Raw genomic sequence first — 26,792 nt, 5'->3', positions numbered from 1 at the left:
CCATAATAACTACCTAGTAATCATTACTTTTAATGCTGCTAACAATAATGTCAATCCTATATTATCTGTCAATATTTTCATGTTGTTAAACAAAATTCTAAGTCTGCTAACATTTCCTCATAAAACTTTTAACTTTTCAACCATTTTTTTTTACATTATCAATGCGAGACCTTTATTTTGAATGGAAATCACTTCCTTATTTTTGCTAGGTCTTGCTTATTCTTGCTGGCGGAATGGAGGTGTCTTCTGTCACAGTTTCTTCTTCTTGTTCTGTAGATTTTAAATGGTGGTTGGCAACCAACTTTAAAGGTGCATTACCGTCAACTGGATTGTAGTGTGGAAAAGAGACAGGGAAGGTCTATTCTAAACCCTACCCATTAAACCCCCTAGAGTCGATGTCTGTGCCCCGTGGAAATCCAATTAGCACAATAAAAAAATCCCCATACAAATCCGTCTGTTTAAACTAGATATAACTTTTTGCATGGGCTGCGTCTCAATCCATGAAATCTGCCTATGTTGGAGTTCCGCTGCGGTGGCAGAGCTACAGCAGTGTTTGTCGGACCATGAGACATCCTGAAAATCGGTCTTCTAGCGAAAACGGCTGTAGCGTCTAAACGGTTTGGGCTACACACTATGAAAAGGAGAGACTCCTGGCGAGAACATTCATCTTATTCCCCTCTACTCCCACATGAGCTGATACCCAGAGGAACCTCGCAAATACCCCCATCTATCTCATCCTAAACAGGCACTGTAAAATCTCATAGAATACATTGTGTCTGCTCTGTGATACAAATTAATTTAAGCTCATCAGTGCTCATTACCTCCTCCATCCATTCTACAGCCAAGACTATGGCCAGCAACTCAACTCAATTTGTCACTGCCACCTTAAACTCAGGAACTCTAAAAAGCTGCACCTGTCCTCCCTATTTTATGGTCCTTAGATTCATCAGTGAATATATTCAAGAAAGCATGTGTTCTTACATGTTCACTTCAAATATTTACTGGATTCTATGGTGTTCTAACCAGACTAGTTTTTGTGTCACAAGCACACGATCGCCACCTACTGCATTTGAGTGGAAAATAATTTACGGTTGCCTTGTCTGAAATGACCTGTTTGTAGATCTGAAGAGACGGGATAGGTGTGAAATAAGGTAGAAGCTCCATATATCCAGGATTTTAGATCTTTGGATGCCTGGCTAGAACCATAATGCTTATGCAAAGGCATATGTTGTAGAGAAGCGACAAGTGATTGATATAAATCACATAAGAACAAAGACATAATTAAGTCAAGAGTCATAGTGGTACACAATACAATAACACATGGGAGGTTTTCAGTAAGCATTTATTAATATTTGGCAGAGAATGCCATGATCCAAAATTATCCAACAGTTTAATCACTTTAATGATTTCACAGATTCAATTGAAATAAAAATGTAATGTAATTGGTCAAGTACACATATTTTGCAATGTTATCACAGGTGCAGTGAAATGCTTGTGTTTCTAGCTCCAACAGTGCAGTAATTCAGCTGTATTCAGTAATTCAGATGTATCGCTGGTTTTATACTGCACACATTTTCATATGCCCAACATGAACAAAATTATTAGTAGAATTAGTTTAATTCTTAGAACTACACTATTAAAATGTGTTCACCTACGATTTGCATTTTGTCATCTCAAACTTAGACAGACAATTCACTGGTGAACATTAAAAAAGTTGTAGGTTATACCTCTGAAATGGCAGTTGTGTATGACTAACATAACACAGGATTCATATAACAGTTATTTCCTTTCTCTCTGAAAACACATTGTCAAACTTAAAAGGCAATCATGAGGAACAAATTCATTCTTACACTGCTCAGCATGGCATATCACAGACAGACAAATTATATGCAGTTGGGCCAGAATAAAGTATTGTAGTTTATTCTCTTTCTTTGAAATACCACTGCCTAAAGTAAATATCACCTTACAAAATGTATGCTCATGGTGCACAGAAGATTGATCGTTAAAACATTTAGAAATCTGTATGCCATTCAAAACATTTACTTATCGACCACTTAAATATGATGGGTAACCAGTTGGTATTTGCTACAGATAACTTTAAAGTCACTAAAGTGCAAAGAATTACAAGGTTAAAGAAAATGGATGGCAAGCCATAAGTCCTTAAATTGAGTTTGTTCCTAATTGACCATTCCCCTTTCAGTGGAGAAACCGTATTTTCTATGAATCAAAAGTACAATATATGAATCAATTAATTTACATAGTCAAGTTGTCTTATTCAATCAGTTTGATTAATTTGATGATTTGTTTATGTTATGTAAGTATTTTCAATACACAGTACACATTAAACAGCACTGACGCCGGACTCATTTGAGACAGGGGATGTTTTCAACTCTTTTCACTCTGTATTGTCTGCTCATAGACCAAGTCATCTGTTAACTATTTAAAACAATAGATTTGTAAGTGGCTTTTACAGATTAACTCGTCTAAATGACAACCTTTACCATGGTAAACTTTTTCCGACTCCGATACTTTCATAAAGTATTAGGACTACATTCACACATTACACACACAGAATCACACAAACTTCATAAAGAGGTACAAATTCCAAAACTATTTTGGTGGCACCAGCATAATATCTGAATGGAGCAATTTGACATTGTACAACTGTAACGATATAATGTAACCAAATATTTTTTGAGGCATTTGCCACACAATTCACAAAAACGTTCTTGTAAGTGTATAAAACCACTTATCAAATTTCATCCATTGTTTCACATAATAACATGGTTTAACAATAAATGAAACAAGAGGTTGTCAAACTGATAGAGGATTTGTGAACATTAAACCCCATCACGTTTCACATGCAATGTCTTTTTCTCTCTCTCCCACACACACAAAAAAATATGGAGATCAGTGAGTATTCTATGTCCCATATAGTAAGACTCAGTTCAAGAGTCATTCAGTGTCTTTCATTTTCTTCCCAAAGTCCATATAATTTGAAACTTACTAGGGTTTTCTGTTTTACTGTCTTTACAAAACGTTCTTCTTTTGCTGATTATCCTGTTCTGCAAACTTCCCCACTAGTCCACGCCTACTTACTGCACAGGCTTACAGCTGAACCTGAAACGCATTGATCTTGCTGGTGTTCTTCAGTGTCTGCCGCCTGTTGCAGAACCATACGCGGACAACCTCACGGTCGTAGTTGAGCTCCTTAGCGATTTCCGTAATCTCCTGGCCCGTGGGCAGGGCATTCTTCTCAAAGTAGGTGTTGAGCACTTCAATAGCCTGCGGGGTAAAGCTGGTGCGACGCTTTCGTTTCTTGGACGGCTCACCACCCACAAACTCCATTAGATTCTGCTGACCCTTCTGGTTCCACAACTCAGCTTCGGCCAGCCATCGCTCCAGCACAGGCTTCAGCTTCTGAGCACTCTTAGGTGTAATGTCCAGCTTCTCAAACCTGCAAGAGGCAACAGAGGAGCAACAACTTTTAAACTAATTACACAGTAGCCGCTGATCAACCAGATTGTACCCGACATCTACTCTTCAAAATAACACCTAACCCCATTTCATCTGGTCTCTAACTATTTTCAAGAATCTAATTTCTTCTTAACTTTTTGCTTAAGGAGAAACATAAGAAATACAGCAAGAACATTTGCAATAACCTTTTTGAGGAATAGCAACTTTGATTAACTTGCTTCTTAAGTGTATAGTTAAGGAAAACATTTCAGTTAAGAAGACATTTCTTCTTAAGGTTTTCCTACGAGTACAAAGACTTTCAAAATGTAGCCTTTGAACTACATTGTCCATAGCATACCAACATACACTATTTATCATATTTGATAGAATGGATTTCAGAAACCTATCTACTGTGCTGGGATGCCACCACCCAGTAGGTCAGAGGAGTTTACCTGCAGATAGCAGACTGACTGTAGGCCGGACCCTCTGTAGCCGTGAGGGCCTGTCCCACTTGTGTCTGCGTCAGCCCCAGGGATAGCCGGCGGATCTTGAAGTTCTTGGCAAACTCTCGAATCTCTTCCAGATTAATGCCCTCCTCATCTGTGCCCCCTTGCTGTGGCTCTTAAGATGGAAAGAGACAAACAAGAATAAATATCAAACTACTTGTAAAACAAGATCAATGTTTGGAGAGAACATGTGCTTTTTCTTGGCCAGGGCTCGCTTGAAAAAGATGTTCAATCTCAATATGAATTTCCTTTGTTAAATAAATGGAAAGTTAAGAAGTGAAACTACGCACTGCTGACGAGCTGGTTGACAGTAGGTGTGTCTCCACAGGTTATAGGGAATGAGGAGGAGATTGGAGTGACTGTCTTCATTGCAGACGGTTGTGGGGCGATGACCACAGGTGATTGCGTAACTGTTGTTACCTGAGCCTGAGGGGAAATGTCAAATCAAATCAAATCAAATCGGCAATGGGTTAATGGTTACATCCAACAAAGACCAACCATTTCCAGTTTAACCAAATGTTCACACAAAATATAACCACTCAAATAACCACTCAAAAGCACTCATAGGGACAAATGAATGGAGGGGGAAGGCCTACAGTACCTGAGTGCTGGGCTTGGAGAATGTCACAGGAGCACTAAGCTTAGGCATTACAGCTGCAGATGTGGGGACTGTAGCAGGTCCATTCCCTATGGTGGCAATGATCTGGCCCTGGGTGTTCAGAACCAGCTGTGGCTGGACTGTCTGCACCTGCAGGCCTTGCAGACCCTGGAGGCCCTGGAGATTCAGAGTCTGAGTAGCAGCCCCTCCAGTCAGTGATGCAGGGTTCAGCATCAGGGGGATGGTTCCAATCACCTGGAGGCCACATTGAAGAGAATTAGGTTATGTATTTGTCAGTAACACTGTACAACAAGTTATAGGACATAAGGGTTTAAAGAGGGTTTATACGTTCTTTATAAACTTAATTATCAGTTTATAGACCGTTTATAAAACTTTAAAAGACAGTTAAAACCTCTTGGTTAAAATAGTGTGATTCTTAATTTAGTGCTTGCTAAATTGTGAGCTTATTTAATTTTTGCATGTTTGCACACCTGTCCCTGTGCGTTGGTGATGATCTGACTGGTGATTCCGGACATGGCACTGGTGAAGATGGGAGTGGAAGTAAGGGCGCTGATGAACTGAGGCTGAGCCCCTAAAGACGCAGCACTGATCTGGGGAAAGAAACGGAGGCATCCAGATTATTCTACTGTCGATAATGTGATCATTTTGAATACAAAAGTGTATTAATGTGGATTAGGTTCTTTGCTCAAGTTATTCACAGACATGTCCAAACGTTTAAGTAAAAAACATGGCTTGCTGACTATCTTTTCCAAACACACACATCTAGGAAAGGATAAACAAATGCACACACATCACAATAACAATAGAGAAACACATTCTTACAATGGCAGGATTGATGGAGAGGCCTGCAGACTGGAGTGTTGCCACAGACACGCTGGGCTGAGAGACGGCTGGCATGGCCTGGCCTAGTTGGGCTGCAGTCACCTGTGAGTTCTGCTGAGCCTGCTGCATAGCTGCCTGGACCTGCTGTAGTGATGCTGTCTGAGGCTGGAAGACTGTCTGCTGAGCCTGCTGCATAGCTGCCTGGACCTGCTGTAGTGATGCTGTCTGAGGCTGGAAGACTGTCTGCTGGGGCTGGACAGAATTTAGCACAGTGGCTGCTGGGAAAGAAGAGAACAAAAATACAGGTAAAGCTCCATGTGGTAGCCAAATAAATAATTTCTGTTGATTCAATGTTGATTAATGCTTTGCATTCTGAGGTGTGTATCTCTGCCATGTCTTACTTTGCAGCCCCTGTAAGCCTTGCAATCCGTGTAAGCCTTGCAAGCCAGCAAAGGGTAGTTTGAGGAGGCTTCCGGCCTGGCTGGCACCTGAAATGCCAGGGAGTGTGGCTACGTTGCTGGTGGGGAAGGTGAGGACAGCTAGGCCACCTTGGCCCCCCATGGACCCTGCCATGCTGATGGGGATGAGCAGGGGCTGGGCCAGGGAGCCTGTCTGGGCCATCATCCCTGTCATCAGATTGGCCAGACCCTCCTGGGTCAGAACCTACAAGAGGAGGGAGGATCAAGAGGGGTGAGAGGTGGGAGAAGGGGGAGGAGGAGTGAGGTGGGAGCAGGATGGGTATGAGGTGGATGGAGGGGTATGAGGTGGTAGGAGGAGGATGAGGGGTAGAAGGAGGAGGTGGTATATGGTAGGAGGAAGAGGGTTATGAGGGAGGAAGAGGTGAGATTCAGACAGGTAAAGTGTGATGCATGGGAGAGGAAAAGGAGAAGAGGGTGGGGGAAAAAAATAAACAGGATGACCGATGACTACACTAAAAGTAGTTGAAAAGTTATTTTTGTTTAATTGTTCTCACCTGTTGACAGCCCTGCAAGCCCTGTAAGCTCTGCACAGTGATGGGCATGGTGGTCTGTGACTGTGACAGGGAGACGCTGATGGGAACTGCAGTCTGTGCTAGAGTCTGGACACCAGAGTCTGCAGACTCCACAGACACCACCTGGTCCTCCAGTACTGACAGCACAGAGAGAGAACACACTGCTATTCTACCATCAGCACACACCACACCTCAATCTTAAATTCTGTTTTTAAAACTGAAATATTTTTACACTGAAACGGTAAACAAAATGTAGTATAATCTGTATTGCATGGAATCTAACCTACCATATCGGTATCCTACAAAGGGCTCACCTACTCCCCCAGCGTTGTGGGGTGGTCTCTGGCTATCCTGCATGCCTGCCTCAGGTTCCTCCGTGGCCTGATTACCCCCATCTTCACCCCCCGAATCAGTCCTCCCATCAGGCACTGAGGATGGAAGAGAGGCTTGATCTACCTCCACTTCCAGGACTCGGATCGTCTCATGACCAGACATCACTATCACCTGCACAGTATTGGAGAACACAACACAAGACCAGGGTCCGTATTCATAAAGTGTCTCAGATCATAACAGATAAGATGGACAGAAGGGACTTGATCCTAGATCTGCACTCCTGAGACTCTTTATGTATAGAAGTCACACAACTATACATAATAAATGACTCATCATCATCTATTCTCAGCAGCGTGGATGTTTTTGTTCCGAGTCATGAAGAGGAGGAGGGCCGAGAGGTAATCATGTAGTAATAATACAATGATATGGTATAAATATCTAACTAGGCTCAGTATCGTTCCACTGATGTATTGAGTTAAATTTAGTACCGTTCAGTCTCAACCTATTGAGACAACTCAGGTAGAGGACCATGTGTATTGGTTACACGTGAATCAGAACATGAGTTTACACATGAGCAAACCATGGGAGTATGACCTGTCATAGTCCTTGTCAACAGTGGCAGACAGCTAGTCCCTATCTGTACCATATCCTAATTATCCAATTTGTATAACATTAGTAAATATAACAAAGCAAACACATGATGTATGAGTGGATCCAGCCATGAAAGATGTGAAGGAGAGGCAGGGAGAAAACCTGAGCTGGAGAGAAAGGTGCAGACAGAGAGAGTGCCATGCAGGAAAGAAGGGCTGCATACCTGGTTGTCTTTGGCAGGGTATTTCAAAGTGCAGGAACCTAATGGCTGAAAAAATACTTCTGCAGTCAGACAGTGAATGGCTAAGGAGAACAGAGAGGCCAAGCACACACGTTAGGGCACAATGCACACAAACGGGAGAAGAAAAAAAACATGACTACAACAAAACAACAAAGATCAGCCAACAAGCAGCTCAAACAATGCTTTCTGAGAGCCCCGCTCGTAATTCAAAAAAGACATTGCTTTAGTTAGCTGATTATGAGTGCAAAGGACACAGATGGAGTAGACATACACAATTAATCAATAAGCATGACAAAGTATAGCAAAAACCTTAGGAGTGTTACCGAATCAGTATTAATTGATGACATTTGGTTAGCTACTATATCAACCTCAAGATTATTGTGTGGGGTTAATCATTCCAAATACATGGCGACATGGATGTGGCAATAGCTTATGACACTGGACTATGAAGCAGAGGCAACACAGAGAGTTAGGACATTTGGGCAGGGGTGTATAACTGATGTGAAATCATCTAGTGTTTACAAAGCAGTTAGTGGTACCTGTTCATTGACAGTGAGGGGCGCATCAGTAGCAGGGAGATCCTGAGGATCCATGGTTCAGTGCTCTCACCACCAAGCAGTCATTGTCTTGACATTCTGAATAAGGAAAGATAATACTGTAACATCAAAACTACCAGGTATTAGGCTTGCCTATATGAATTGTTTTATCCCCATCTATGTGGTGTGCTGATACTTGTTCTATTAAATCTATGAAGTAGGCCTAATGGTTGGAGACATTTGTGCTACTCCAGATGAAACTATTATTATTATTATTATTATAGCTATGTAAAGAATGACTGTTCAATAGCAAACCGTCAAGCACTCCCACATTAGTGTCTTATGGGCCTATCTAATACTGTGACAATTTGGTTTCTAACTGGAGTTAAGGGGTATAAAAACAACAAATCATATAATGCCACATAAGTGACAGCAATATAAATAGAAGTCACACCTAGGATATTTAGTCCAGTGTACTTGTATACTGGGGGCTACTGGGGTGCACACACAGTGATAATAATAGACTGTATTACTTTATTTATGTCTTCATGAAAAATTAAACATATAATGCACCAAGAATTGGCAGCTTCTTGATCATAAGCGGCCTAGAAAATACAGGCCCGCCTACGTCCCCAACAAATCTAATCTTCTAGAATGATTATAGCTGACAAATGACTATTCGAAATGTTTAAATTTTGACGTTATATCAAAAAGATCAGTCGCGCGAAGCACACCACAACACAGAAATTATAGATCTGTCAAAATTTAGGCAGGTGTTGATCCCCGTACTCTGGCCACTCCTAATCTCGCCCCAATAAATCTCGCAGTGTAACCTATTTGAGGACACGATGTTACCCATAAAATATGCGCGACAAAAAAAAGACCCGCAATTTCATGCTTGGGGACTGCATTTGATGTATTTCCCTCTATTTATCATAAATATATAAATTATGCTAATTAAGAGCATTGCATATTAACGAAAAAAACTCATTTCCTCTCGCCATTTCGTCGCGCTATATAGCCAATGGTAATCTTACGCATGCTATTTTAGCAAACAACTTACCGTAAAAAATGTCTTATTTCTGTGGTTCTCCCCTTTTAAAAAGCTTTTCCACAGTTTGTTTTAGTCACACATAATTAAAAATGCATCTCACAGCACCAGTCAGGCGCTAAGGCTGCACACAAAAGATATATTTGCATTGATAAGGAGGGTTGGCAACGTGAGGATCCTTTCTTTCTCAATATTTAATGACGGTCCTTTGGTACTGCAATTCAGATTACCCACATATTCCTCCATATGCCTCCTAAAAGCGACTTCTGCTGTAAAATCCACCAAAATGACTAAAAATGTGGCCTTTAGCACTACGTCATGAACATAATTTATGCAAGGAAAATCTTGCATTGAAAAATGTCGGCCTCAACTCTAGAGGAGCCATGGCTGCCTTAAAGCGACAGTGCATCTTTAAAATTATATGCAGTATATGATCGAGGTGAAATCTATTTAAATGAATGGTGTCCGAATGCACTGCTGTATTAAAGCAATTCAGAACTGACTTGTTGACATGTTCTGTTGCAGATTCAAAGCCAGCTAACTCGTTGCAGAATGTATCCATAATCATGAATTAATAAGCATATTTACTTGACAACAATGCACCTAGTCACCCATCAATCACGTCAAGTCTCCTGAGTGGAACAGCAGTCTAGAGGCGTCACTACAGATCCGGGCTCAATCCCGGGCTGTGTAGAAGCCGGTCGCGACCGTGAGACCCATGAGGCGGCGCACAATTGGCCCAGCTTCGTCCGGGTTAGTGGAGGGTTTCGCAGGCTCTAGCGACTCCTTGTGGCGGCCAGGCTCATGCACGCTGACTTTGGTCACCAGCTGTACGGTGCTTTCTCCAACACCTTGATGAGGCTGGCTTCCGGGTTAAGAGAGCAGTGTGTCAAGAAGCAGGGCGGCTTGACGGGGTCGTGCTTCGGAGGCTGCATGCCTCTCTACCTTTGCCTCTCCAGAGTCCGTGTGGGAGTTGCAGAGATGGGACAAGACTGTGACTACCAATTGGATATAACAAAATTGGGGAGAAAAGGGGGTAAAAAAAATAAACAAAAAATTAATTATGTCAAATACCTGAACCCCAACAATTCAAAGAAAAATAAATAGTTAACAATGCATACAGATGCCTTTTATATATAACATATAAACATCTGACTTTGAAGTAAAGATTTAATTATTTGTTCATCGATGCCACAAATCTGGGATATCGAAGAGCAGCATGTGAACTATTATCACTATAGAGCACACAGATTCTTCTGCTTTTCCATTTTAGGAATTAGACCAGCAAAAATAACACATGTAAAACAGCAGATTTTTGGTGGGCGAGTTACAAACGGAGAAACACCTGGATGTATGAGGTACTGTAGGTTTAACATTTGTAAAAAAACATGTTCAAATTGGGAAAAGTCCGAATTAAGTTGACTGTGCCTTTAAACAGCTTGGAAAATTCCAGGAAATGATGTCATGGCTTTAGAAGCTTCTGATAGGCTAATTGACATCATTTGAGTCAATTGGAGGTGTACCTGTGGATGTATTTCAAGGCCTACCTTCAAACTCAGTGTCTATTTGCTTGACATCATGAGAAAATCAAAAGAAATCAGCCAAGACCCCAGAAAAATGTCCAAATGCCTAAAGGTACCACGTTCATCTGTACAAACAATAGTATGCAAGTATAAACACCATGAGACCACACAGCTGTTACACCGCTCAGGAAGTTGACGTGTTCTGTCTCCCAGAGATGAATGTACTTTGGTGTGAAAAGTGTAAATCAATCCCAGAACAACAGCAAAGGACTTTGTAAAGATGCCGGAGGAAACAGGTACAAAAGTATCTATATCCACAGTCAAACAAGTCCTATATCGACATAACCTGAAAGGCTGCTCAACAAGGAAGAAGCCACTGCTCCAAAACCGCCATAGAAAAAGTCATACTACTGTTTACAACTGCACATGGGGATAAAGATCGTACTTTTTGGAGAAATGTCCTCTGATCTGATGAAACAAAAATAGAACTGTTTGGCCATAATGACCATCGTTATGTTTGGAGGAAAAAGGGGGAGACTTGCAAACTGAAGAACACCATCCCAACCATGAAACACGGGGGTGGCAGCATCATGTTGCAGAACTGAAAAAGTGTGTGCGAGCAAGGAGGCCGACAAACCTGACTCAGTTACACCAGCTCTGTCAGGAGGAATGGGCCAAAATTCACCCAACTTATTGTGTGAAGCTTGTGGAAGGAGGTCTGAATACTTTCCGAATGCACTGTATTTTAAGGTGTCTAGGTGTAGCAGGTAAGGCGGAGGCGCTGGACACAGAGATGAGTAATTCACGTAACTTTACTCAAAACAACAAATATTCCAAGAAGGAAAATAATCAAGCTCACAAATACAGACCAATTTACAATGAACAAATATGCACAAAACCATGGGGGAACCAGAGGGTTATATAAGGAACATATTATTATGGGAATAGAAACCAGGTGTGTACAATGAAGAAAAATCAAATGGAAAATGAAAAGTGGATCGGTGGCGGCTAGAAAACCGGTGACATCGACCGCCGAACGAACAAGGAGAGGGACCGAGTGGATCGCCCAGCGTGAGAGGGATCCGAGTGGATCGCCCAGCGTGTAAATAAGCTAGAAAGATGTGTCGGCATCGAGTAATTGTCTCTGGCCCCCTCCCAGTTAGGGGGAGTGATGAGCTCTACAGCAGAGTCTCACAACTCAATCGCTGGTTGAGAACTATTTTCTGCCCCTCCCAAAAGATAGAATTTGTAGATAATTGGCCCTCTATCTGGGACTCACCCACAAACAGGACCAAGCCTGGCCTGCTGAGGAGTGATGGACTCCATCCTAGCTGGAGGGGTGCTCTCATCTTTTTCTACCAACATAGACAGGGCTCTAACTCCTCTAGCTCCACAATGAGATAGGGTGCAGGCCAGGCAGCAGGCTGTTAGCCAGCCTGCCATCTTAGTGGAGTCTGCCATTAGCACAGTCAGTGTAGTCAGCTCAGCTATCCCCATTGAGACCGTGTCTGCGCTTCAACCTAGGTTGGGAAAAACTAAACATGGCAGTGTTCGCCTTAGCAATCACACTGGGTTAAAGACCTCCTCCATTCCTGTCATTATTGAAAGAGATCGTGATACCTCACATCTCAAAATAGGGCTACTTAATGTTAGATCCCTCACTTCAATGGCAGTTATAGTCAATGAACTAATCACTGATCATAATCTTGATGTGATTGGCCTGACTGAAACATGGCTTAAGCCTGATGAATTTACTGTGTTAAATGAGGCCTCACCTCCTGGTTACACTAGTGACCATATCCCCTGTGCATCCCGCAAAGGCGGAGGTGTCGCTAATATTTACGATAAATTATGTTTTCGTCTTTTGAGCTTCTAGTCATGAAATCTATGCAGCCTACTTAATCACTTTTTATAGATACTGTTTACAGGCCTCTTGGGCCATATACAGCGTTCCTCACTGAGTTCCCTGAATTGCTATTGGACCTTGTAGTCACAGCAGAAAATATTCTCGTTTTTGGTGATTTTAATATTCACATGGAAAAGTCCACAGACCCACTCAAAAAGGCTAACGGAGCCATCATCGACTCAGTGGGTTTTGTCCAACATGTCTCTGGACCTACTCACTGTCAGTCATACTCTGGACCTAGTTTTGACCAATGGAATAAATGTTGTGGATCTTAATGTTTTTCCTCATAATCCTGGACTATCGGACCACCATTTTATTACGTTTGCAATCGCAACAAATAATCTGCTCAGACCCCAACCAAGCTGCATCAGAAGTCGTGGTATAAATTCTCAGACAACACAAAGATTCCTTGTTGCCCTTGCAGACTCCCTCTGCCTACGCAAGGACGTCAGAGGACAAAAATCAGTTAACCACCTAACTGAGGAAATCAATTATCTTGCGCAATACTCTAGATGCAATTGCACCCCTAAAAACAAAAACATTTGTCATAAGAAACAAGCTCCCTGGTATGCAGAAAATACCCGAGCTCTGAAGCAAGCTTCCAGAAAATTGGAACGGAAATGGAGCCACACCAAACTGGAAGTCTTCCGACTAGCATGGAAAGACAGTACCGTGCAGTATAAGAACAATTCTAAATTTCTTTTTGATACTGTTGAAAAGCTAACTAAAAAGCAGCATTTCCCAAGTGAGGATGGCTTTCACTTCAGCAGTAATAAATTAATGAACTTCTTTGAGGAAAAGATCATGATCATTAGAATGTAACGGTTTTCTAGGTGTGGTGAAGGAGAGTCGGACCAAACTGCAGCGTGTAGATTGCGATCCATGTTTAATGAACAAAAACGTAACACGAATCTAAAACACAAACACTACAAAACAAAGAACGTAACGAAAACCGAAACAGCCTATACTAGTGAAAACTAACACAGACAGGAACAAGGACACTAAGGACAATCACCCACGACAAACTCAAAAAAATATGGCTGCCTAAATATGGTTCCCAATCAGAGACAACGATAAACACCTGCCTCTGATTGAGAACCACTCCAGACAGCCATAGACTTTGCTAGATCACCCCACTAGCTACAATCCCAATACATACACACCAAAACCCCAAGACAAAACACACCACAATACAAAAACCCCATGCCACACCCTGGCCTGACCCAATACATGAAGATAAACACAAAATACTTCGACCAGGGTGTGACATAGAAAGCAAATTACAGACTCCTCTTTAAATCTGCATATTCCTCCAAAGCTCAGTTGTCCTGAGTCTGCACAACTCTGCCAGGACCTAGGATCAAGAGAGACACTCAAGTGTTTTAGTACTATATCTCTTGACACAATGATGAAAATAATCATGGCCTCTAAACCTTCAAGCTGCATACTGGACCCTATTCCAACTAAACTACTGTTGAACATAATAAACGGCTCTCTATCCACCGGATGTGTACCAAACTCACTAAAAGTGGCAGTAATAAAGCCTCTCTTGAAAAAGCCAAACCTTGACCCAGAAAATATAAAAAACGATCGGCCTATATCAAATCTTCCATTCCTCTAAGAAATTTTTGAAAAAGTTGTTGCACCGCAACTCACTGCCTGCCTGAAGACAAACAATGTATACGAAATGCTTCAGACTGGTTTTAGACACCATCATAGCACTGAGACTGCACTTGTGAAGGTGGTAAATTACCTTTTAATGGCGTCAGACTGAGGCTCTGCATCTGTCCTCGTGCTCCTAGACCTTAGTGCTGCTTTTGATACCATCGATCACCACATTCTTTTGGAGAGATTGGAAACCCAAATTGATCTACACGGACAAGCTCTGGCCTGTGAATGGTTTGTGAATGGTTTGTCCTCTGACATTGCAGTGTTCCTCAAGGTTCTGTTTTAGGACCCGTATTGTTTTCACTATATATTTTACCTCTTGGGGATGTCATTCGAAAACATAATGTTTTCACTGCTATGCGGATGACACACAGCTGTACATTTCAATGAAACATGGTGAAGCCCTAAAATTGCCCGCACAAGAAGCCTGTGTTTCAGACATAAGGAAGTGGATGGCTGAAAATGTTCTACTTTTAAACTCGAACAAAACAGAGATGCTTGTTCAAGGTCCCAAGAAACAAAGAGATCTTCTGTTGAATCTGACAATTAATCTTGATGGTTGTACAGTCGTCTCAAATAAAACTGTGAAGGACCTCAGCATTACTCTGGACCCTGATCTCTCTTTTGACAAACATATCAAGACTGTTTCAAGGACAGCTTTTTTCCATCTACGTAACATTGCAAAAATCAGAAACTTTCTGTCCAAATATGATACAGAAAAATGAATCCATGCTTTTGTTACTTCAAGGTTAGACTACTGCAATGCTCTACTTTCCGGCTACCCGGATAAAGCACTAAATAAACTTCAGTTAGTGCTAAATACGGCTGCAAGAATCCTGACTAGAACCAAAAATTTGATCATATTACCCCAGTGCTAGCCTTCCTACATTGGCTTCCTGTTAAAGCATGGGCTGATTTCAAGGTTTTACTGCTAACCTACAAAGCATTACATGGACTTGCTCCTACCCATCTTTCCGATTTGGTCCTGCCGTACATACCTACATGTATGCTACGGTCACAAGACGCAGGCCTCCTAATTGTCCCTAGAATTTCTAAGCAAACAGCTGGAGGCAGGGCTTTCTCCTACAGAGCTCAATTTTTATGGAATGGTCTGCCTACCCATGTGAGAGATGCGAACTCAGTCTCAACCTTTAAGTCTTTACTGAAGACTCATCTCTTTAGTGGGTCATATGATTGAGTGTAGTCTGCCCCAGGAGTGTGAAGGTGAACGGAAAAGCTCTGGAGCAATGAACCGCCCTTGCTGTCTCTGCCTGGCCGGTTCCCCTCTCTCCCCTGGGATTCTCTGCCTCTAACCCTATTACAGGGGTTGAGTCACTGGTGCTCTTTCATGCCGTCCCTAGGAGGGGTGTGTCACTTGAGTGGGTTGAGTCACTGACGTGATCTTTCTGTCTGGGTTTGCGCCCACCCTTGGGTTGTGCCGTGGCGGAGATCTTTGTGGGCTATACTCAGCCTTGTCTCAGGATGGTAAGTTGGTGGTTGAAGATATCCCTCTAGTGGTGTGGGGGCTGTGCTATGGCAAAGTGGGTGGGGTTATATCCTTCCTGTTTGGCCCTATCCATGGTATCATCGGATGGGGCCACAGTGTCTCCTGAACCTTCCTGTCTCAGCCTCCAGTATTTATGCTACAGTAGTTTATGTGTTGGGGGGATAGGGTCAGTTTGTTATATCTGAAGTACTTCTCCTGTCTTATCCAGTGTGAATTTTGCTGCTCCAGTTTCAACTGTTTTGCCTGCGGCTATGGAACCCTGACCTGTTCACCGGACGTGCTACCTGTCCCAGACCTGCTGTTTTCAACTCCCTAGAGACAGCAGGAGCGGTAGAGATACTCTTAATGATTGGATATGAAAAGCCAACTGACAGTTAGTCCTGAGGTGCTGACTTGCTGCACCCTCGACAACTACTGTGATTATTATTATTTGACCATTTATGAACATTTGAACATCTTGGCCATGTTCTGTTATAATCTCCACCCAGCACAGCCAGAAGAGGACTGGCCACTCCTCGTAGCCTGGTGCTTCTACACCTGCATTGCTTGCTGTTTGGGGTTTTAGGCTGAGTTATCAGCTGATGTAAGAAGGGCTATATAAATAAATTTGATTTGAGACGGTGAAACTCCCGCAGCAATGAAGGTTCCAGGATGTCCTCCACCGGCACCCAGCATCTCTCCTCCGGACCGTACCCCTCCCACTCCACGAGGTACTGAAGGCCTCTCGCCCGACAACTTGAGTCCATGATGGCTCAAACAGCATACGCCGGGGCCCCCTCGATGTCCAGAAGGGGCGGACCTCAGATTCTGGAGTGGACCAGACACCACCGGCCTGAGGAGAGACACATGGAATGAAGGGTTAATACGGTAATCAGGGGGAGCTGTAACCTGTAACAAACCTTGTTCAGTCTCCTCATGACTTTAAATGGCTCCACAACCCGCGGACCCAGCTTCCAGCAGGGCAGGTGGAGAGTCGAGAACCAGACCCGGCCTCACTGCGGTGGCGGTCAGCGCTCGCCTTCTGCCGCCTTATGGCCCTTTGCAGGTGCACATGGGCGGTGTCCCAGATCTCCTCCGAGCGCCTAAACCATTCATCCACCGCAGGTGCCTCAATCTGGCTCTGATGCCACGGTGCCAGAACCGGCTGATAACCTAGTATGCACTGGAAGGGAGATAGGTTACTGGAGGAGTGGCGGAGTGAGTTTTGGGCCATCTCTGCCCAGGGGATGAAAGCCGGCCACTCCCTCTGCTGGTCCTGGCAATAGGACTGCAGAAACCTATCCACATCCTGGTTAACTCTTTCCACCTGCGCATTACTCTCGTTCCATGAACGCCCTCCAGACCCTGGACGTGAACTGGGGACCCCGATCAGAAACTATGTCCTCAGGCACCCCGTAGTGCCGGAAGACGTGGGTGAACAGGGCCTCCACAGTCTGTAGGACCGTAGGGAGACCGGGCAAAGGAAGGAGACGGCAGGACTTAGAAAACCGATCCACAACGACCAGGATCGTGGTGTTTCCCTATGCCGGAGGAAGATCCATCAAGAAATCCACCGACAGGTGTGACCACGACCGTTGTGGAACGGGTAGGGGTTGTAATTTCCCTCTGGGCAGGTGTCTAGCTGCCTTGCACTGGGCGTACACCGAGCAGGAGGAAACATAAACCCTCACGTCCTTAGCCTAGGTGGACCACCAGTACTTCACACTAAGACAGATCACTGTCCGACTGATACCAGGATGACCAAAGGAGGGTGACGTGTGGGCCCAATAGATCAAACAGTCGCAGACAGCAGACAGGACGTACAGACGCCCAGCTGGACACTGGGTGGGAGTGGGCTCTGTACGTAACGCCCGCTCGATGTCCAGCTCCCACACCACCGGTGCCACCAGGAAAGAAGCCGGAAGTATGGGAGTGGGATCCATGGGCCGCTCCTCTGTGTCATACATCCCGGACAGTGTGTCTGCCTTAGCGTTTTGGGCACCTGGTCTGTAGGATAGGGTGAAAACAAAACTGTGAAAAATATAGCCCATCTTGCTTGGCAAGGGTTCAGTCTCCTCACCGCCTGGATGTACTCCAGATTGCAGTGGTCACTCCAGATGGGAAAAGGGTGTTTAGCCTCCTCAAGCCAATGCCTCCACGCCTTCAGAGCCTTTACGACAGCCAACAGCTCCCGGTCCCCAACATCATAGTTTCGCTCCGCCTAGCTGAGCTTCTTCGAAAAGAAGGCACAGGGGCGGAGCTTTGGTGGCGTACCCGAGCGCTGAGACAGCACAGATCATATCTCATCTTTGGACGGGTCCACCTCCACTACGAATGCCAAGGAGGGATCCGGATGAGCCAGAACGGGAACCAAGGTAAACAGAGCCGTCAGGTGACCAAAAGCCCTGTCCGCCTCAGCTGACCACTGCAGTCACACCGGTCCCCCCTTCAGCAGTGAGGTAATGGGAGCCGCTACCTGACCAAAGCCCTGGTATACCATCGGTAGTAGTTGATAAACCCTAAGAACCGCTGCACCTCCTTTACCGTGGTTGGAGTCAGCCAATTACGCATGGCTGAAATGCAGCGGAGTATAAAAGAATGTCGTCCATATACACCACTACACCCTGCCCGTGCAGGTCCCGGAAAATCTTGTCAAATGCCTGGAAGACTAATGGAGCATTCATCAATCCGTACGGCATGACGAGGTACTCATTGTGCCCAGAGGTGGTACTAAATGCAGTCTTCCACTCGTCCCTCTCCCGGATACGCACCAGATTGTAAGCGCTCCTGAGATCCAATTTTGTGAAGCGAGCCCCGTGCATTGACTCGATCACACTGGCTATGAGAGGCAGCGGGTAGCTGTACCTCACAGTAATCTGATTGATACCTCGATAGTCAATAAACGGGCGCAGACCTCCATCCTTCTTCTTCACAAAAAAGAAACACGAAGAGGCAGGTGAAGTGGAAGGCTGAATGTATCCCTGCCCCAGAGATTCGGAGACATATGTTCCCATCGCCGTCGTCATCTCCTGTGACAGAGGTTACACGTGACTCCTGGGAAGTGCTGCGTATACCAGGAGATTTATCGGACAACCCCCCCGTCGATGGGGTGGTAGTTGAGTCGCCTTCTTCTTACAGAAGGCAAGAACCAAATCGGCATATTCTGAGGGGATGTGCACGGTGGAGACCTGGTCTGGACTCTCCACCGTAGTCGCATCGATTGAAACACCTACACACCTCCCCGAGCACTTTCGTTACCATCCCTTGAGAGCCCTCTGTCGCCCTCTCCCCATACGTTGTTGGCCCACTCCAGAGCCTTCCCAGATAGACAGTAAATCAAATCAAATCAAAATGTATTTGTCACATACACATGGTTAGCAGATGTTAATGCGAGTGTAGCGAAATGCTTGTGCTTCTAGTGCCGACAATGCAGTAATAACCAACAAGTAATCTAACTAACAATTCCAAAACTACTGTCTTATACACAGTGTAAGGGGATAAAGAATATGTACATAAAGATATATGAATGAGTGATGGTACAGAGCAGCATAGGCAAGATACAGTAGATGGTATCGAGTACAGTATATACATATGAGATGAGTATGTAAACAAAGTGGCATAGTTAAAGTGGCTAGTGATACATGTATTACATAAGGATGCAGTAGATGATATAAAGTACAGTATATACGTATGCATATGAGATGAATAATGTAGGGTATGTAAACATTATATTAGGTAGCATTGTTTAAAGTGGCTAGTGATATATTTCACATAATTTCCCATCAATTCCCATTATTAAAGTGGCTGGAGTTGAGTCAGTGTCCGTGTGTTGGCAGCAGCCACTCAATGTTAGTGGTGGCTGTTTAACAGTCTGATGGCCTTGAGATAGAAGCTGTTTTTCAGTCTCTCGGTCCCAGCTTTGATGCACCTGTACTGACCTCCCCTTCTTGATGATAGCGGGGTGAACAGGCAGTGGCTCGGGTGGTTGTTGTCCTTGATGATCTTTATGGCCTTCCTGTAACATCGGGTGGTGTAGGTGTCCTGGAGGGCAGGTAGTTTGCCCCCGGTGATGCGTTGTGCAGACCTCACTACCCTCTGGAGAGCTTTACGGTTGTGGGCGGAGCAGTTGCCGTACCAGGCGGCGATACAGCCCGACAGGATGCTCTCGATTGTGCATCTGTAGAAGTTTGTGAGTGCTTTTGGTGATAAGCCGAATTTTTCAGCCTCCTGAGGTTGAAGAGGCGCTGCTGCGCCTTCTTCACAACGCTGTCTGTGTGAGTGGACCAATTCAGTTTGTCTGTGATGTGTACACCGAGGAACTTAAAACTTACTACCCTCTCCACTACTGTTCCATCGATGTGGATAGGGGGGTGTTCCCTCTGCTGTTTCCTGAAGTCCACAATCATCTCCTTAGTTTTGTTGACGTTGAGTGTGAGGTTATTTTCCTGACACCACACTCCGAGGGCCCTCACCTCCTCCCTGTAGGCCGTCTCGTCGTTGTTGGTAATCAAGCCTACCACTGTTGTGTCGTCCGCAAACTTGATGATTGAGTTGGAGGCGTGCGTGGCCACACAGGAGAGGGCTCAGAACGCACCCTTGTGGGGCCCCAGTGTTGAGGATCAGCGGGGTGGAGATGTTGTTGCCTACCCTCACCACCTGGGGGCGGCCCGTCAGGAAGTCCAGTACCCAGTTGCACAGGGCGGGGTCGAGACCCAGGGTCTCGAGCTTGATGACGAGCTTGGAGGGTACTATGGTGTTGAATGCCGAGCTGTAGTCGATGAACAGCATTCTCACATAGGTATTCCTCTTGTCCAGATGGGTTAGGGCAGTGTGAAGTGTGGTTGAGATTGCATCATCTGTGGACCTATTTGGGCGGTAAGCAAATTGGAGTGGGTCTAGGGTGTCAGGTAGGGTGGAGGTGCAGGGCGGTAGTCGTTAAGCTCAGTTACCTTAGGACACTCTCTCGCATCCCGAAGGAGCCGGGTGGACGGTCGCCAGGTACAGCTCCAGCTGGAGTAGGAACCCCTGGCACCCGTCCCATCATATTCCCTTGGGAGCGCAAGCCAAATCCCACTGGGACCAGGTAAAGGAGGGGTGGACAGGTTGTTGTGATGATGATGGGGCGCTGAACAACCTCCTCTCTCCCATCGCTCCGTTGTTTGCAGCACGCGATCCATGGCTGTACAGAGACTATGCAACATGGTTGCGTGCTGCTAGACGCGCTCCTCTTCTTCAAAGGAGGGCTTTGTGCACCTGCTGACTCCATTTTCAGGTGCGTGTTTCTGTAAGGTGCCTAGGTGTAGCAGGTAAGGCGGAGTCAGACGCAGGACACAGAGATGAGTAATTCACGTAACTTTACTCAAAACAACAAATATTCCAAGAAGGAATATAATCAAGCTCACAAATACAGACCAACTTACAACGAACAAACACGCACAAAACCATGGGGGAACCAGAGGGTTAAATAAGAAACATATAATTATGGGAATGGAAACCAGGTGTGTCCAATGAAGCCAAAACAAATGGAAAATGAAAAGTGGATCGGTGGCGGGTAGAAAACCGGTGACGTCAACCAACGAACGCCGCTCGAACAAGGAGAGGGTCCAACTTCGTCGTGACACTGTATAAACAGATCCTACAGATACTGTATAAAAAGCTTTCTCAAAATATACTATAAAGATTATACCTGGCTTCCCTGCATTCTCATAAAATAGTTTTCCAATATTTCAAGTAGTTTTCTAATGTCTCCAATATATCTTCCTTTTAAGAATCCCGTCTGATCATGACGAATAATGTCCGGTAAGATGTTTTTCATTCTATGAGCAATAGATTTTGCCAATATTTATTTGCATCACAACATTGAAAGGTGAGGAGCCTCCACATTTTTAAAAAGAGACTGGGTCTTTGAATTGCTCCCCTGTCTCCTGCTTAAGTAGGAGATGAATCAGCCCCTCCTTTTGGATGTCTGACATTTTGCCATTTATGAGTAATTAAAACATGATAGTAATGGATATTTCAGTAGTTCATACAAAGTTTGATATATCTCTATTGGAATGCTGTCGAGACCAGGGGTTTCCCCATCTAAAATGAATCAATTGCTAACAGCGTAGCCTAGTGGTTAGAGCGTTGGACTAGTAACCGGAAGGTTGCGAGTTCAAACCCCCGAGCTGACAAGGTACAAATCTGTCGTTCTGCCCCTGAACAGGCAGTTAACCCACTGTTCCCAGGCCGTCATTGAAAATAAGAATGTGTTCTTAATTGACTTGCCTGGTTAAATAAAGGTAAAATAAAATAAAAATGTGCAATTAATTAGGCATGCAGAAGATTTATTGTTGTTGTGGGGAGAAGGATGTCACAAAACCCATCGTCAAGTGAGGTTGTATGAACTTGACAAGAGAACAAAATCTCTGTTGGAGAGGTAAGGATTTTTCCATCGTTGGTTAATATTTTTTGTAGGTTCTTTTTGTCCGCGTTTCTATATTGAAGGTTTAGGTTAAAACTTGGTGAATTTTCGCCATTCCCCATCCAATTTAGTCTGCTTTTTAGATAAATGAAACCAGATCTTTCCTGAATAAATTCCTCAAACGTTTTGTTTTGCGTCTAGATTATTCAGTGCTTCTGTATACATTTAGCCTATCTACACCATTGATGTCTAATGTTAGATGTTCTATTCTCCGTTGACGAGACCATTTTTTGGAATGAAAATGTCATTGAAAAGCCTTTAACGGCACATTTAAAGGCATCCCAAACAATAAGTGGGTCCACTGAACCTGTATTGAGCAAGAAAAAGTCTTATGAATTCCTTGAATTTGTAGTGCACTGGAGCTCAAAGGGAGAGCTAAGATTTCAAATATTTCATTAAACCCATAGCCAGTGCTCTATATTGTCTGTTCAGTCACAATGTCCTCTATCAATAAGCTTAAAATATTCCTACCGAGAATTGACTACCGTTCACCTAATGATCAGAATTATGTATAACAAATATTTTCAATAAATATGCTATGTCATCACCCATTAGTGTTGATGTAGTGAGATATTGCCAATTGATAAATGATGTTGATAAACTATCCATTTTAAATGTTTTTTTTTAGGGATGACGTGGCAGGCTTGATTATAAACAGTAGCATCAGCTTTTGCGGTCAGATGCCAATCAGTTGCCATACCAAGCAGTGAGTTAAAGAGTCATGATGCTCTCTATGGTTCAGCTGTATAACTTTTTTTGTGTGGGAGGGGGCGCACTGCATATCAGTGCTTCAGGCGTCACTACAGACACCTAGTTCGATTCCAGGCTGTATCACAACCGGCCGTGATTGAGAGTCCCATAGGGCGCGTACAATTGGCCCAGCGTCGTCCGGGTTTGGCAGCTGTAGGCCATCATTATAAATAATATATTTTGTCTTATTAACTGACTTGCCTAGTTAAATAAAGGTTACATTTAAAAAATCAATTAAGGATATGAGGGCCCATGCCGAATATGTTCAATCTCCTGAGGGGGAAGAGGCGTTGTCATTATCAGGAGCAAGACAAAAGAGCTCTCTAGCTAGCTAACAGCTGCTAACGTCAGTTAGCTGACTAAGAAGCTAAACTGTGAGATCTACATGACCAACGCAACGTCGTTATTGTGTTCTTACTGTTTCCACTATGATTCAGCAAGACACAACATCGTGGACTTCAGGAAACGGAAGGCCGAGCACGCCCTAACCACGTCGACGGGGTTGTGGAGCGGATCGAGAGCTTCAAATTCCTCTGGTCCATATCAGTAATGAACTATCATGGTCCACTCACAACAACAGTTCACGACTGTGTCCACGATTAGCTCCTTCTTGCTGACTATTGCAAATATTTGTTTTTCATTCTCATTAATGTTATCGAACAGTTTGTATCTAGGTCTGGTAAAGGTGCCCATGTTTCTCATACCATGGAACATGCAGTAAATATATTACACCAACAAAATTGAGCCAGTTAAACAATGTAAAACAATTTACATCAGCTCACACACTTTCACCAATTGAATGGGAGTAACGGAGCCATTGAGGGAGTTCTATTGACCTGAGCCGGGGTGTACCGGTCTATGGCCCGTGACGTAAACGGGCATAATTCGAACAGGAATGTGCGTCGCTCGGTCATGTTGTCAATAAAGCGGCATGGTGCATCGTCCTGAAACATAAATTTATTTTCCATAAAATATGTCTGAATTTTTAAACTAGAGTTCTTAATTTGGAAAACAGATAACGCAATCACTTTTGCATGGGAAAACAATGAATCCTACTCATTAGTCCACGTGCTTAATCTGGCCTAGGCTATGTCACTTTTGAGCCGATTTCACCGTGGGTTTTGTACGGGGCACACCTGGCTCACCGCTCACGCCCGGGAATCATCCCGGCCCCAACACGAATAGAATGACATTCACCCAAAGAAAACACCTCCAAACTGGGTAATCCGGGACAGATAATCGAATCCCCCCTCCCCTCCCATTGAAGGGAGCCCACATTACGTAGCTAACTGCATCCACATCACAACAATCAGAAAATCCAGAGAAAAACAAGGAAGTGAACGGTCACGTAACTCTGAACTGTTATCTCCGTTTTTAGTATTAAAACGGTCCTGATAGAAAAATACAACTTCAGAATCATCGTCTTCGGCTCAGAAAACCACACACCAATTCAGGACAATGAACAACAAAGGTAATTTAGCTAACGTCCAAAATCATTGTTGAATAAGCTAGCTAACAGCGGCTAACGTTCGTTAGCTGCAAGCTAGACTGCGCGGTCTACCTGGCCGTCGTCGTTTTCATTATGAATTCGATAAATACCTACAGTTGTTTAAATGGTTAGAGTCGATCGGTAAGTAGCCAGCTATCTTATATATGTTGCCAAATACGTAACGTTAGCTAGCTAGCGTTTGTTACAGGCTATTTAGCGCGTAGCCGTGTACACTGACCTCAACCATGAATACAACACTATTCAGCTAACGAGTTAACAGTAGGACCTGTCATAGTCACTCATGTAAATTGATTAACTGTATTGTTCAGACTATATTAACGTGGCTAACTAGCCAACTGTAATCATTATATTGACGAAGGAAGTATTTCTCTGTTCTGTTAGCCAGTCATGGGTACATTTATTTTGTTAGAACGGTCTGTTGTAGATTAACCTAATGTAGCAGGCGTAAAAAGACGCCTGAGCGGAGTTCCCACATCCGTTTCAGTGGAAACGGAAGTTTGGTTGAAAATACTGTTGTTCCCATTAGACAACACAGCCACAAAGTCAAAATTGCCCATCGTACGATTTCATTGAATTATTTTATTTTTTAAGGTTAGGTGTATGGGTTAGGTTCTGATTTTAAAGATAACTTGTAGAAATTAACGGTGTTTATGACTGTGGCTGTGTTAACTAGTGACGCCCATATTGTATCCCTGAACTGGAAAAATCTGTTTTATTCCGACCCCACGAAGAGTGGTCTTGTTTTGCAATTGTGTGACGTTTGAGTAAAACAAAGTGTTGATAGTGATAATAGCATAATATTATTTTGTGTATCACAGGTTCCTATCCCCAGCAAGCTGTGTACCCACAGCAGAGCAGTGCACCCATCTACCCCCCTGCTATGCAAGTGTCTCCTCAGGCACCCCCTTACACAGACGCACCACCTGCATACTCTGAGGTAACCATTTATACTTGGAATAAATGTGTTATCTACTTTTGTGAAGATTATTCACAATCATATCAACACACTGACAGACTGTCTAACACTCCCCCTTTCATCCTCTTTCCATTACTCCAAAGATTTATCAGCCCAGGTATGTGCACCCATCTCAGGCTGGCCAGCTACAGCAAATGGCCCAGTACCCTGGCACACAGATGTACATGCAACTGCCCCAGTCCATGGCTGTTGGACCAATGGGTCACAATGTCCCCATGGCATACTACCCCATGGGAGCCATGTATCCCCCTGGCTCCACTGTGCTAGTGGAGGGAGGATATGATTCTGGTGCTCGATTTGGTCAAAGCAACAGTGCTTCCATCCCTGTGAGTATCCGCAAAACACCATGCCTATATCAGGGGTGTCAAGCTCAATTCCTGGTGGGTGGCGTGTTTGCTGGTTTTTGTTGTTTCTTTTCAGTTTGTGTCTACTTAAGATTTAGACAACCACGTGAGGGGAAAGTCATCGATAACCATAATAAGTACAAGGGAGGAGCCAAGTATATTGCCTGTGTTGTCGATTAACAGATATTGGTAAAGTTACTCATGCATGTGACTTTCTTTCTCCCTCACCTAAACACATCACAGCCCCCACCTCCTGGCCACATGCCTAATGCAGCTCAGCTGGCCGCCATGCAGGGTGCCAACGTCATGATGACACAGCGCAAGAACAACTTCTTCATGGGTGGTTCCAATGGTGGGTACACCATCTGGTAACAGCCAGCATTTGCCACAACTTCTCCCCATACTCCTCTCCCTCATTCAAAATGATGACTCCCTCTCCTGTCCCATCCGCCAACCCCTTTCGGGCTGCTTGGCCATGCCACAATACTGATATCACTTAACGGAATGTAATACTTTAGAGCCCCAATAAAAGGTACAGTACTCCACTTTCAATCCAGAGTCAGTCTTAATTACTTATTCATAATTTGGGCTTCTGAACCGGTTCCCTGACCTTACAGGGATAGTGCTGCTGTCTTCAGTCAAAACACATTTCATATGTTACTGGCTAGATTTTCTTTTTGAGTGAATGACATCGATCTAAACTCTTAACTGTCACCATTTTTGTACTTTATTATTTCAGTTTTTCATGTGTATTTGGACTGTGCCTCATGTCTTCCTCACAAAGAGTGCTAATGATCCAAGCAGTGCATCACATATACTTTAGTTTTTTTCTTTTTGCTGTTGCATGGCATGTTGAAAATGCCCAGTAGGCCTATCTCAAAAATCAGTTTCTCTGGCCACCGGATTGTACTATAATAGAATACTGGTATGTTAAACAAGAACCAAAACAAACAAGAATGGATTACAAAATTCTATCCAGACTATTACATGCCATGGTGGTTTACTGTACCTTCTTGGGCA

The 26,792-nt window shown here is 43.9% G+C and overlaps 2 protein-coding genes across 7 annotated transcripts; one reads left to right on the top strand and one right to left on the bottom strand.

The window, feature by feature from the left end:
- Positions 1–1,324: 1,324 nt before the first annotated feature.
- Positions 1,325–9,498, bottom strand: LOC124032163 (POU domain, class 6, transcription factor 1-like). Of its 6 annotated transcripts, none has more exons than XM_046344317.1 (12): positions 9,159–9,498; positions 8,099–8,194; positions 7,542–7,586; positions 6,682–6,898; positions 6,377–6,531; positions 5,805–6,066; positions 5,404–5,681; positions 5,052–5,171; positions 4,564–4,815; positions 4,253–4,388; positions 3,909–4,077; positions 1,325–3,457 (listed from the first exon to the last, which is right to left on the bottom strand). In XM_046344317.1, exons 2-12 carry the CDS (start codon positions 8,150–8,152, stop codon positions 3,109–3,111), a joined length of 2,037 nt encoding a protein of 678 aa, XP_046200273.1. In that variant the 5' UTR covers positions 8,153–8,194; positions 9,159–9,498; the 3' UTR covers positions 1,325–3,108. The 6 variants fall into 6 exon arrangements, with proteins under 6 accessions (XP_046200273.1, XP_046200277.1, XP_046200274.1 ...); XM_046344321.1 differs by having other exon boundaries at positions 5,506–5,681; XM_046344318.1 differs by having other exon boundaries at positions 5,404–5,678.
- Positions 9,499–24,217: 14,719 nt separating this feature from the next.
- On the top strand, positions 24,218–26,324 carry LOC124032161 (DAZ-associated protein 2-like). The gene is made up of 4 exons (XM_046344316.1): positions 24,218–24,413; positions 25,271–25,389; positions 25,512–25,754; positions 26,016–26,324. Exons 1-4 carry the CDS (start codon positions 24,401–24,403, stop codon positions 26,142–26,144), a joined length of 504 nt encoding a protein of 167 aa, XP_046200272.1. The 5' UTR covers positions 24,218–24,400; the 3' UTR covers positions 26,145–26,324.
- The last annotated feature ends 468 nt before the right edge of the window (positions 26,325–26,792 follow it).

This window comes from Oncorhynchus gorbuscha, linkage group LG03, assembly GCF_021184085.1.
Source record: "Oncorhynchus gorbuscha isolate QuinsamMale2020 ecotype Even-year linkage group LG03, OgorEven_v1.0, whole genome shotgun sequence".
Taxonomy (NCBI): Eukaryota; Metazoa; Chordata; class Actinopteri; order Salmoniformes; family Salmonidae; genus Oncorhynchus; species Oncorhynchus gorbuscha.
Note: the sequence above shows the minus strand (reverse complement) of the source record. Positions and strands in the feature narration are given on the sequence as shown.

Coding starts and splice junctions, on each gene's coding strand:
- LOC124032161 (XM_046344316.1), top strand. Junction 25,390..25,511: donor CACCACCTGCATACTCTGAG/GTAACCATTTAT, acceptor ATTACTCCAAAG/ATTTATCAGCCCAGGTATGT. Junction 25,755..26,015: donor GCAACAGTGCTTCCATCCCT/GTGAGTATCCGC, acceptor AACACATCACAG/CCCCCACCTCCTGGCCACAT.
- LOC124032163 (XM_046344317.1), bottom strand. CDS start 8,152: ATGGATCCTCAGGATCTCCCTGCTACTGATGCGCCCCTCACTGTCAAT. Junction 6,532..6,681: donor CTTTGTAGGATACCGATATG/GTAGGTTAGATT, acceptor CTGTGCTGTCAG/TACTGGAGGACCAGGTGGTG. Junction 6,067..6,376: donor GCTTGCAGGGCTGTCAACAG/GTGAGAACAATT, acceptor CTCCTCTTGTAG/GTTCTGACCCAGGAGGGTCT.